This window comes from Odontesthes bonariensis, chromosome 11 (assembly GCF_027942865.1).
Source record: "Odontesthes bonariensis isolate fOdoBon6 chromosome 11, fOdoBon6.hap1, whole genome shotgun sequence".
Lineage (NCBI taxonomy): Eukaryota > Metazoa > Chordata > Actinopteri > Atheriniformes > Atherinopsidae > Odontesthes > Odontesthes bonariensis.
The window spans coordinates 17,402,826-17,416,008 of record NC_134516.1 but is presented as its reverse complement, the minus strand read 5'-3'; the positions used below and the strand labels follow the sequence as shown (position 1 = coordinate 17,416,008).

The following is a 13,183-nucleotide window of genomic DNA, read 5'->3' as shown; positions in this document are numbered from 1 at the left end:
GCTTCCTGTCGCTCAGAGAATAGACTTTAAAACAGCTCTGCTTGTGTACAAGTCTCTTCATGGTCAAGCGCCAAAGTACATCTCTGACATGTTAGAGCCATATGAACCAACTCGGGCTCTGAGAACCTCAGGGAGGGGTCTCCTGCTGGGGCCCAGAGTCAGGACTAAACAAGGTGAGGCTGCGTTTCTGTTTTATGCTCCTAAAATCTGGAACAGTCTTCCAGAAGATGTGAAACAGGCCTCAACTCTGACACTGTTTAAATCCAGGCTGAAAACAGTTCTATTTAGCTGTGCATATGACACCTGAAAGTATTTTATCTGCACGCTTCACTTTTTAATTACTTAATGATTATTTTAATTTCTTTCTTTTATTTTTTTTATTCCTTTTTAATGGTTTTATTGCCTTCTTGTGATTTTATGTAGCTGTAAAGCCCTTTGAATTGCCCTGTGTATGAATTGTGCTCTATAAATAAAATTGCCTTGCCTTGCCTTGCCTTTTCAGCATCACACAACTTTTCGTCTTTTGTTGCCCCGTCCAAACTTTTCTTTTAAACTGGTGCCCTGCTGGCATTAAATCACAAAATGAGCGCTTGTTTCGAAGGAACATTCTAAATTGATAGTTTCAACTTTTGATATGTCGAGTTTTTGTGTGCAAATCGTCGCATTGTGTTTGAATTTTTACTTGGCACCCTACTTCTTAGGTTACCTCAGCTGTCAAAACTGTTGTAGAAACTGTTTTCATCACAATTGGACAAAAAAAGGCCAGAAAGTAGCTTATAAGAAGACTATTCCTCTGCAGCACAGACACACTCATAATATAATAATATGGTTACACACTTATCTGCGCAACCATGATACAGCAATACTTATGTAATGAGTTCAAAACAGACATGGAAAAAAAAAAAAAAAAGATGTCAAAAGCAGCCAGAGGCAATATAAGAAGGATTAGAAATGTTTTATATATTTTACAGTGCGCACAGGATAAAGTTGTAAAAACAAAGTAAATGTCTCGCTCAGACTCCGAGGAACTGCGAGCTGGAATATTACAATAGAGGCCACGCCCAGAGACGTCTTCCCCGATCAGTGACACAGCTATAATCCCAACGTTTCACCTATAAGAACACACATATCCCGCCGTATGCGAGTAGATGATCACATTTTCATCCGGCTGACCCCGCCTCTGGTAAATGCAGGGGCGCTCCGTGTGACGCTGGGGCTGTAACAAAAATCCAGTATGGCGGAATCTGTCAGGAGATGAGTTTTTGTCGTCCCCCCCCACCCCCCCTGCACTGAGGAAAACCCCAGAGTCTCACATGGAAGAGAAATGAGAAGCCCCCGCGGGACACATGTTGGGACGACGAGCCTCCTCCTGGCGCGTGTAGGTGAGCTGCTGGTGTGTGCGCGGCCGCGCGGGATGAACGTGTAGCCGAGCAGCGCCGCTTTGATGTTGATATTCAGGCAGGGATGCGATGCACGGGCAAGGATTCATCAAAACAATGTCCGGCTGAAGTTTCCACGCCGCTCCTCTTTGCTTTCGCTTTCCAGCTCATATTCGGGCGGCTGCCGTTGAGCCCGAATCGTATGTGAACGCGGTAGGAATGATTTCATATCTTGAAACAATTCGGCTACGGATTTCCATGCGGTTTATTGCACTATTGCGGGCGGGAAGTGTGAAGGCAACAAGGGAGGAGGGGAGGGAAGGGGAGGGGAGGGGAGGGGGGGAATGGACTGGGCGATGTTTATTATGCCGATTGTTGCTGAGCTATTTATAGAGCAAAGCCGAGCCTGAGGCTTTAACGTAACGTGGACCATGCCAACACTTCTCTGGCTTTTTGGACCTGGTCATGGCGAGAAATGTGGGTGAAATGAAGGTCCAGGCCTGCGTAAGTGTGTGTTGGAGTGTGTGTGTGAATGGTTCGGGATGGGCGGTGGTAATTCTCTGCATGCGTCAATCTTTTTTTTTTTTCTTCTTCTTCCTTTTTCTTTTTTTTTTTTTGTGAATGGGGGCGTAAGAAGCTGTTGGAGCTGTTAAAGCGACACCAAAGGAACACATTACGGGTGTTTTAGAGTGTAGTTTTTTTTTGTTTTTGGGGGGGTTCAGGAAATATTTAAAAAAATAGAATTCCGTTGTTGGGTATGTCATGGAGTTTGTGGCCTGTAATACATTTATTTTTTTTTCTTTGACAGGCATTTTGGCTGCCAGTGTCATGATAACTGATTGTTACCCGGTGACTGGATGTCAATTGATGCTTTTGGTGTAATTTTCCACCATCACAGTGCTTTCTGTCTTCATTATTTCTTTACGTTGGGCTCTGGGGCATGTCTCCCCAGTTCTGTCACCCCGCATCAGGCCAACTCATTTCAGGGACAATGGCCTAGGACACTCACATGAATGCCCCTCCCGAGACAGATGAGATGCCCTGGGAGAATGGTGTTGCACGAACCCCCACAGGAGTGGCAGCTACTCCCCATGACACACACGCTCAGCCCCCCACCCCCTTCTCATTTGCTTTGCTTTTCCATCACAAAGCTCAAGTGTGCGTGCGCTGTGCAGTGACCGACTTTTTTGGGGGGCAATTTGTCCTAAGGCTGCGCTGTCTGGCCGTCTCATCTTGAGACCCCCCTCCCTTTTTATTGCTCACACACACACACTCACATGTGCAGCCATCCTGCTTCAAAGGACCTTTGAGACCTCTGCCAACACACACAAGGGCGTGAACATGCACGCACCCCCCCCCCCCCAAACACTACACCAACCTCCTTGCCTCCGGGCAATTTTACCCCTTCTATTGGTAGTGGTGTAGTCGACTCGATGCTTTAGGCCCGAGCTGTGATTACATCGGACACTTTTGCTCCAGGCTCAAGGAATTCAGGTTACTCCCCAAAAACAAAGAAAAGTTGCAATCATTTATTAGCAGAAGCAACACCGACGACCAATCGGATACCTCCAAAAACAAAAAGAAAGAAACCTATTCCTGAACAAATAAAGGATTCCATTTCTCCAGTGAAGGCGGTTTTCACTCTGCTTCAAGTCTTCGAGAACCCCAGTTTAAAAAAAAACAAAACAACAACTTTGTGCCGGACTTAGTAATTTATTGCCTGGTTGCTTCACAGCCTTTTGCAGTCGATGGTCCTGGATCGCAATGGCCACAGCTTTTTAACTTTTAAGAATCTTGTAAATGTATTTGAATTGACCACAATGGGGGAAAAAAAAAAAGTATAGGTTGACTGTAAAAAGCCTAACGTTTGTCTTCTGTTCCTGTTGAAAAATCCTGTGTTTTCTTGAGTAACGGCTCAGGTGTCATACATGTTTAACTTGCTGCTAAATGGCTCTCGGGTATTCTAAAACTTGTTTATTCCAACTGAGATCGCTTCAGTATTTAAACCTGCAGTTAAGTCCTAGTTCCTCCCAATGGCGCATCTCTGCTGTTTTGAGTTTTTCTTTTGGAGATCACACAGCCAGCAATGGCAGCAGTTGCAGGACTAGATGACCACTGCTACATCCCTAAAAGAAAGGTTTAATTGGGATAAGGCTTAAGAGAAAAGCAACATAGTTTATTGGCTTTTTTTTTTTTTTTTTTTGTCATAGTGGTGGGTACCGGTGATGTGCTCATCATTCAACCAGCCACCGTCCATTTGTTTAATTTTCACCTCATGCAAAGCAAAGCTCCTCTTCTGAGGAAGGACTATAAACTACAGTTGGCTGTAATTCTTGCACGGAAGCTGCTTCCAATACTTATAATTCAATTCAATTCAATTCATTTTTATTTATATAGCGCCAAATACAACAAATATCATCTCAAGGCACTTAGATAATAAAGTCCAATTCAAGCCGATTGGAATTCAATTAATTTTAATCGTAATTATTCATAAAAATAATCCAATTCGTTCATATAGAACCAATTATAGCCAATATAAGAACTATTAGAAAAGTTTGAGCGCTTCGGAAGCACTTATTGGCTCAGCAGAAAATTTAACTGGAAGGGCAGCCGGCTTTTCATCTACATCTACACCAAAATGTAAGTTTTTTTTTTTGTGTTGTAGTGACGCTTTCCTTTCTCTCTTCTCTGATAGGTTGGTATTGGTGCTAACCGGAGTAGCCAAATCATTAGACTGATGGAGATTGGCTGCTGCTGGACGTCTGCTGCATGTTTCCAGTTTGACCGTCCGGAGTGTTGGATCAACCAGAGCACACATACGCATTCAAGCCTACATTCCAGATATCCCCGGTTCTGGCAGGATAACAGCCTCTCTGTAACTCACACCTGCATTTAAACACACACACACACACACACACACACACACACACGCCCACAAACTCGCGTCTGTTCTGAAATACTCGCTCACACCGAGCCCGGAGCGCTGCCCGCTTGCTGTACTGTGCTGATACCCACCTGACCGACCTGTCAGTGATGACATCACAAAGCCACCAAGGTAAGATCTTTGTCATTAGCATGATGTACAGTACTGTGCAAAAATGTTCAGCCACTCCTCACACTTCTGATTTATTTATTTTTTGCTCCTATACTCTTTGAAAGTAGTCTTGATCAATCATTCTCCAGATCTTCTGAAGATCTTTCAGTTTTTCTTTTGACATTGGCCGATTTTTGTTTCTCACTTTCGACCCAGTCTTTGCACCTGCCCATTTTCAGCGGAATGTATTTTTTTTGTTTAAGCCTCTTAACACTGAGTCATTCAAGCACAAAAAGGCACCTAACTCGAGGGACGAACCAGCGTCATTTGTTCCCATTTCTTTTGATTAATCTCTGAAAGGTCAGACAGTTTAACAGGCATAAAATAGTTGTTTTGCAGCAACACGATAAGTCCAAAAGAGCCGTTGGCTGAAAAGTTGGCATAGCTCAGCTTGGTGTGCAGTGAGTCCTTAAAGAATTAAACTGGTAGACAAATACAGAAGTGTCAGAACTAAAAAACTATCTGCAGTATAATAGTATCTGGAAGTGTTGAAAATATCCACCAGCTGAGAGACACATGCTGTTGGCCCAAGCCTCATCAGAAATGGGCTCCATGGAAGGGTGGCTGTCAGGAAGCCGTTCTTAAGGAAGGGAAACAGGGAGAAAAGGCTGAGCTGTGCCAAAGGACACAAGAAGTGGGCTGAAAATCAGTGGCAGCAGGTCTGATGGAGGGATGAATCCTCCCCAGAGCCCGGAGCTCAACATTACTGAAGCAGTGTGGGATCATGTTGGCAGAGAACGGAACAAAAGGCAGCCCACATCCAAAGAAGAGCTTTGGGATGTCCTTCAAGAAGCCTGGAGAACTATTCCTGCAGACTCCTTAAAGAAAGGACAGAAAGCTGGTCTGTGAGGGTTCAGACTGAGTTGGAGGATAAAGGAGCTCAGACACAAATGTTGACTTTCAATCTGGTTAAGACTGCACAAATTATTATTTTTTTTTCAGTAATCTTTTTACTGGCAATATATAGATATTCGAGGGATTGCTCAAGTCTTCAGCACAGTACTGAACTTGGCGTTTTATCACTTTGCGTCAGCTTAAGACAAGTTGGAAGTTGCTGAATTCTCCCTGAATAACAGACACAATTTGAAGATGCCGACTGTGGATTCAGCTGATTTTGGCCTTTTTATAAAACTAAACAAATACGATGCTTCACTGTTAACTTCACACAGCTTTTCATTCACGATTCTGGGATATCGATTATACATGTGAAGGCCTACTGCGTGTGTTGGACTTAAACATTCATTGGTAGTTTTTTTTAAGATTTTCTGTTTGCATCTAAGGAGGATTTAAAATTATGGGGAAACTGTTTTGCAGAAAAATGCAAGACTTTAAATGTGGTGTCAAAAGAAATAGTAACTGGAGTGCCGCGTCTCAGCTGGATTGAACCATGACAGTCTAGGAAATGTCTACAATCACGATGGCGGAGGACTGCACATTAGATTTGGAAGCCCCGTCGCGGCCACTGTCAGTGTGCCGCCGAATCGCGCTGGGAATCTCCAACAAAATTTGTTAACGTCATCAAGAAAGTTATGAGAATTTAGCTCCTCATCGCAGGCACATTAAGGGGAAATCTGTCCGCCGTTTTCATCTGCCGTGTTGATGAATGCGAACGTTTTGACTGCCGGCAGAGACGGATCGCGGCTCACTAAAACCCAATAAAACATTTTAATCTGGTCTTATGACTGGTAATGAGCTTAATTCGATACGAATGAGCCTCAGAGTGTGAGAGAGCGAGCCCGCAAGATCGTCTCATTAGGAGTCTGCTTTTACTCTTTGACACCTAATCGAGCTCAGTTTAGAAGCACTGGCTTGTGTTTTAGTGAGCTGATAAATTACTCGGTAACCAGCTGGCAGACGAGAAGGTTAGCCGCCCGCCCCGCTTTGCAGCGGTACCTGACAGCGTCGACCGTGTTTACTTGGTACACCTGGGAGTGTGTGCAGTATAGATACCACAGCTGAGGCAACCGTCGGGCCCCGAGGGATGTGAGCTGGCTGCAGCATCTCCATCCTTCACGCAGCTGAATGCAACACGGACGGTACGGACCCCACGTTTGTGCGTTGTTTAAACTGCACATATCCCATCCAGAGATTACAGCTGGCCCCACAGACATCTTGACACGGTGTCCGCTCGCTTTCCTTCCCCCCAAGTAGGGCCAAGCACATTATGTTGTTAGATCAACCTCAGATTAGAGCGGCTCAGCGGTTACCGTGAGATGGCCTATTCTAATTCCTTCACCCGTCCACTCGTCTCCGTTACTGACAACAGGGACAAAATTGAATGCCCCGCTAAGCCGAGGAAAATGATTTTGACTGTGACGTCCTCTAATGTATGCAAATTGACCCATTTAATGATGAGAGGCGATGGAAAAACATGATAATAACCTGCAAGCGTATTGAAATGTTCTCAGTGTGGCTCCAGCTCCTACATTACCCAAGATGGATATTTTATTAGACCTTAACGCCTCGACAAATAACTGAACTTCACGTGTGAAAAGCTGAATGATACCGCACACCAGTGTTTGCTTTTTTTTTCTTCTTCTTCTTCTTGTGTGTCCAGAATGTTCCGAAATGATCCCTCCATCGTTATTTTGTCACAGTACAATTCTCTCCGAAGGAGACAAACTGATGTTGAATCGTGGCCCAGCTGTGAACACAGCCAAGTGAGGAAACTTCCCACTTTTCTGGCCACGGGCAGCAGCAGCTGATAGAAAAAGACAAACTAACCGGCTCCTGTCAAAACAGAACATTTGGCTTTTTTTTTAAAAATTCCCAATGCCGGCCCTCCGCCACCTCTCATCTCCACGGTTTGCCTCCCCCTGGAAGTATCCGGGGAAACCACCTGCCACCTTTGTTAACTTGCCTCTCGCTAAAACAAAAAAGGATCCTTTTCTTGTGAGAGGCTGTTTCTCACAGTCTCGTTTGAAAAGCCTTAAGAGGAGACGACGTGGGCCCTCGGAGAGCTGCCAAGCGTGGGCGTCAATTTGAGGTGTTGCTTGCCTCGTTTGAGTGACAGCTCAGAGACACTTGTTGGATGTCGGTGCGCAGACGGAAGACGGGAAAACGGGAAGAGGCGTTTTAAAGGAAAAATGTGCAACACTGCGACCTCGAGGCACTTGTCAGGCTTGTCCAATATATCCCCCCCCCCTTTTTCTATTTTGTATGTGTCAGCGTTTGTGACAGCGCTGTTTTTTGCAGGCAGGCGAATGTGCAGGGGGAGCAGTTTGGTCTGTTTGAAGAGACGTCGGTTCCATTTCTCCGTTCTTAAATGGTCGTTTGAAAATCGATCGAAAGGAAACTGATGCTGTTGCTTGATCTGAATTGGTCTGATTCTAAAGCTGTGTTGTTGTTCTGTGGGCAAACAATGAGACCGTACTCTCGTTAATAGCAGCATAATCCAAACTGTCACACTAGCCTCCAAAGTTAAGCCTTAAGTATATATGTGTGTGTGTGTGTGTGTGAGTGAGTGCGTGCGTGTATCCGCATGTTCCCCACTTCTTGCAACAGCTCTGGTGGACGCTTGTGAGCGTGCGTGCCCGTGCTTATGTGCCTTTTTTTTTATAATCTGCAAATGAGCTTACTAAAATGCACATTTTTGATCCAGAACTTACTCATTTTCTTTATTACAGAAGCAGGGGGATTTTTAGATTAAATATCATTTAGCATAAATCTCTTCCCAGAAAAGGGAAATGTAAAACGCTTTGTGGGGTTATTGTTTCCCAGAACTAAAGGGGGTTAGGCCGATACGACCTCCGCATCAGTTCTTGCTGGCCTATCAGGGGAGAAAAAAAAAGGCTGGAGCGTTCGAACGAGAATAATTTCTCTGTGAGTTTTTGCACGTTTTTGGTGGTCAGCGAAGAGCTGAGAGGTTGAGCGTGTGATGTCGAGTTATTGGGGCTTTGTGTAAAAGCCCCACTGAGGATGATTTGCACTCGCTTTGTAGTGGTTAGGTTTAGATGTTCAGGAGCTAAACTTAAGGCACATGCGACACAAATGCCGATTCAGAGCTCTCATGTGACATTTAATTGCAAAGAGAAAAAGAAAAAAATAAGTGGGGGGGAAACTGGAGCGGTTACTGCTTGGTGGATTTTTTTGGATGGCAGCATAAATGTCAAACTTACAGCAAAATGATTTGTTCGTCTGTCAGTTAATGATTGTCCCCGGTTCATCATTCATTTACACTTTAACGGTTCGTTTTGCATCACACCATCCCTCACTCAGAATCGTCTTCCCTCTGACCCCCTGACTGCAGCGCCTTTGTGGTAGCTCTCACTCGCCGAGCACCCTTATCTCTTCCTGTTGGCGGTCCGGGTCTACCCCTCTCCTTGATGAAGAAGGAAGCCTTTGCATCCGCACGTGTCAGAAGACAGGCAGACAGAAAAAAAAAAAAAAAAAAAAAAAAAAAAACCTGCAGGTGATGCTCTCAAGCAGACGCCAGCTTTCGATTACACTGTACGCTCGTATTTACGTGATGAAGGTGGTGCCTCTAGCTGGCAGTGATTTGTTTGAATCTCAGTCAGAGGTGCAGCGTCTTTCCAGGAAAGTCTGCAGGAGTAGGAGCCGGGGCCCGCACGTGAGTCACACTCACCGTGAGGCCACTAAGTAGCTACTAAGTAAGCGCCATGCGCGGCGTTTGTGAATGAGAGGGTTGAACTTTAAGTTGTTGCATTCGAGAAGATTAAAAATTAACACATTTCCGCGAACGCTATCGAACGCACGTCTTCATAAACGGTGTTCAGATTAGATTTTTACTACTTTATTTTGCAGGGCCCGTGTGGGTGTGAGCGCCTTTTATGGCTCTGAACTGGTGAGCTTGACACAGTGCTCCTTTCCTCGAAGGCTCAGCGGTATCTAGGTTACAAGCTCCCATTTCTAGGTTTTATACAGACTGAAACAACACAAATCAGCAAGGAATGTAAAAAATCAACACGAATGAGCAGTGTCAGGACGTTGTTTCGGACCGGCTTCTGATATTAGAGCATTTCCTTCAGGCCTCAGGCGCGCAGATACAGTATGTTCCACTGTATTTGTAGATGCAGGTCTTGGAAAAACTGTTTAGGCTGATAGATGATCTGTGAATTCTTGTGACTTAAGAAGCTTGCCAGTTTTTCCGCGTATACCTGCCAATTTTAGGGATTTCTTTTCTTAATTCCGTGCAATCCGCACGTTGGTATCTAAATTCAAAGCAACAGCGGCCGTCTTCGATAACCAGCGCTTTAAATTGCCACGGTCGGTGTGCAGCGACAGTACAGTTTGTGTGGCAACGTGCTTTTTTAACACCGTGTCCTCGTGATTACACTTCGCTCGCGTCTGAAAGGTAGGAGAGGTCAAAGGTTGTTGTGCCACAGAAGCGACTGTCCCCTCGTTTAATGCAGCGCACGCGGATAATCGAAGCATTTTTAACAAATGGGAAACTTCTCAACCTCCACAACAAATGGGACTCATTCCGAGACTGTATTAGGTTTCATCGAAGTTTTTATTTTTTTAAGCTCATTGGCTTAAAATCATTTGTGAACACAGGACGACCGCTTGACCTTTTGAACTTTCGAACTCGAAAGATGATGATATCTATAATTCGATACATTTAAACGTCTGATTAGCTTAACCACGTCAAAGTCATGTGAGTTTCCCTGGAGCCAGAGCCTTGAGGCGGCCATCACGGCTTCTCTGCCAAGGTAGAGCCGCCACCTTTCAGCAGGGCCAATGTTACCGCGGTTACTCTTTCTGCTGTATGCACCGAGCCGCCGTTTTTTTTTTTTAGATGTTGGATCATGAAAACCTGTTTGATTCAGCTTCAGGAATCATCCAGGGAATGTCCCAGTTGGTCTGGACCTTTTCCTTGTATGTCCTGGTTTGTGGAAACGGAGCAGCTTTATTGTTTTACCGTTTGAAGTGATTCTGTTGTTTTCACCTTTTTATCATTGGTTGAGATTTTGAACGCGTTTTAGTAGAGGTTTATGCCGTCGTGTGGATGTTGTCCGCCTGGCTGCAGAAACAAAGCTACCCGCAGGAACCTGACCTGATCAGATCAGTCTAGAAATGGTCCTCGGTTATCTTAGAATTATTCTGATACATCTCTAAGGAGTAGTCTTTCCAAAGGTAAGCAGTGAGACATTTCCATGAATCACCTCTCAGTTCTTGGGTTCTTGGTTTCCTCCACATGAATGCAGTGCATCTTTTGGCTTGTACGGAAGCGAATTACTTTTGCACTTTTAGTATTACTTATTGTTTTCTAGACCCCGGTTTAAAACTGGCTCTGCTGCAGCTCCTCTGTGTGTAACCGTGAGCACACTCTTACTATCTGGTCAGCAGGGACTTTTGGCGGGAATGCCGAGGGACTGCTGCTGACGTAAACTGTACTACGGACAAGGCAGGTACACACACATGTATACACGGGGGTGTAGGGTTTTTCCCCCTCGCTGCTGTGAGAGATTTGACTCGGGGGAGGCAGAGAGGGCGCTGTAGTTTACTGTATATGCAGTCTTTGCTGGCATATCCTGTGTGAAAGATTCTGGACGACTCTTATTTCCCCTGCTTGACCTCATTGGCCTTTCTAAACTGTTGATAAAGCGGGAATACCTGAGACAGCAGGTAGCTTTCTGTCTGTGCGCTGCTGCTGGAGTAACCAGGAATGAATCTTGCAAGTTTACGAGGCCGGGCTTAAAACTGACAGTCTTGTATTTTTTTCCTTATCGTTCATGCCAGGGACAGAAAGATTTATTACCCTTCATTTTTATTCGAAAATGGATACTTTTGCCTTGTGATTTGAGTTTTTTTTTTTTTTTTTTTTCCCATGTCAACCAGCTGCTTTCTGTGCTAATCTCTCCTGCACAATTTGTTGGCACACTTTTTATCCACTTCTGTCTCATCCCGCCGCTGTACTGTATGCACACAGATCTCAGATGGCTTTAAGTCTATATTATGTATTTGCTTTTTTATTACACCTGCCACATGCTGTTAAGTGGCATAGAGATTTAAGGAACTGACTTGGGACTGGAATGTCAGTGGCTGCTACTGGGAAATAGTGAATCAGATGAAGTAAAAGCCTTTCCACAGTCGTTGCCATCAGTGATATGAGCGCAACTCGAAAGTTCATGCACGTTTTTGCTCTAAATGTACAATTCTATCGTCCTACTTTTCCCCCATAGCGCCTTACAGTGATCTCTTTTCATCCTCTTCCCCAAATACATGCAGTCACACATCACACCGTTTTAATCCAGGGGTGAAGGGGTTAAAAGCTCTCACTGCAATAAAGAGGGCCCGGCTTATCCCTGTGTCTATTTTTAGAAACGCACACACCAGATATGCGCACGTGCACACATAGTGAACAAACAGTCATTATTTTTGGTCTCCCATGTCGATTATCTACTTCATGATTGAGCTGGTTTGTTGCTGTGTGCCGTGCAGCTAAAAAGGGAGCACGGTACGAGAGCATGCATGACACAAACGCTGCCTCTATTGTGCGGTAGACGCACGCTCCGGATCGTGGGTCATTTTGAGCCTTGTTGTCACGTTTTTGTCTGCCGTCCACTTGTGCTGACACGCCGCTTTTTGTCCTTTAAAAGCAAATTACGAAATTGCGGCTGATTGCAAAATACTCCACTGCGGCGTGTTCCCACAATGCCGCACCCTCTCCGCCTTGCTGAACAGGGATGAGGTTCCTGCCAGCCAGACAATTTGTCAGTCCTGTCCTACCATGTGGTACCGACTTGGCTGAACATGACTAACAGTCCATCAGAGGACAAACCCAGGGGGTCTCTTGTGCAACAACTGGGCATTAAACATGCACAAGCTCCACTTTGTTTTTGTGCAAACGATGCACAGCACCCACTGTGTTCTGCTTTACCCATCCCCCCCTCAAAAACAAAAACCCAATCATGGCATTTATGCAGGGTAATGTCTGGGTACATTGGAAAAGTCTTGTTTTTAATTGGTATCAGGAAAAAGACGGATGACAGTGAACATGAGCTAATGAAAGGAATGGGACACATCTTTCGTCCCTGTGTCTATTGTCCAGTCCCAGCCGAGAAACGGGATACACTGTGTTCTGCCAACGAGCTGTCAGCGTCGATTACGATTTACACTGCTGCCTCGGAGCCCTCTCCTCGTGCCTTTTGACATGGCGCTGGACACAAGCTATGGATGTCTGGCCAGGGGCATCAGGGAAATACTACTGTTACGCAAAGGAATTAAAGGTTGATTTTCCCCTTCTCTGGAATTCGAACAATGAACATGTTTGAACCTGTGAACAGTTGATAGAGTCGAGACAAAATATGCACCATATCAGATGGTGCACCTGCTACACTGCGTGCATAGCAGGTGCAGGGCAACTGTGATCAACTGTGATATTGTGGGTGTTTGTAACTGTAAGGCCCAACGAGCGAGGGAGTCTTTACAGTTACATCGCAGATCTCCTAGCAACCGTTTGTGGCACCATCATGGACGCTCATTAAAAATCAACTGCGTGCAAATATTCACTAGACGTATGAAAGCTTCTTTTGATGAAGAGAAATAATGAATGAAGCTTGTAGTCACTGGGGGGGTGGGGGGGGGGTGGACTTCTCACAACTAAAGAGGTTTAGTTAGAACAGGTCAGTATCATGTATGGGTGTCAAAAAGGGCTTCTCAGAGAGGGATTCCAAGTTTGACCAACAACAAAAAAAAGGATTTAACGATCACTTTTTTCATCTTAAATGCTTCGTCCTCCAGACTT

General features: G+C 45.0%; 1 protein-coding gene across 5 annotated transcripts in view; it reads left to right on the top strand.

Annotated features, from left to right (window-relative positions):
* Positions 1-1,136: 1,136 nt before the first annotated feature.
* The window catches only part of LOC142391733 (histone deacetylase 4-like), a 59,278-nt gene continuing 47,231 nt past the window's right edge, over positions 1,137-13,183 (top strand). For 2 of the 5 annotated variants that reach the window (XM_075477766.1, XM_075477761.1), the window contains exons 1-2: positions 1,137-1,382; positions 4,075-4,434. In XM_075477766.1, coding sequence (XP_075333881.1) covers positions 4,413-4,434 — 22 coding nt within the window. In that variant the 5' untranslated portion in view covers positions 1,137-1,382; positions 4,075-4,412. Of the gene's footprint in view, positions 1,593-1,818; positions 1,884-4,074; positions 4,435-13,183 lie in introns of those variants that run through there. The other 3 variants (XM_075477763.1, XM_075477762.1, XM_075477764.1) reach the window with 3 other exon arrangements.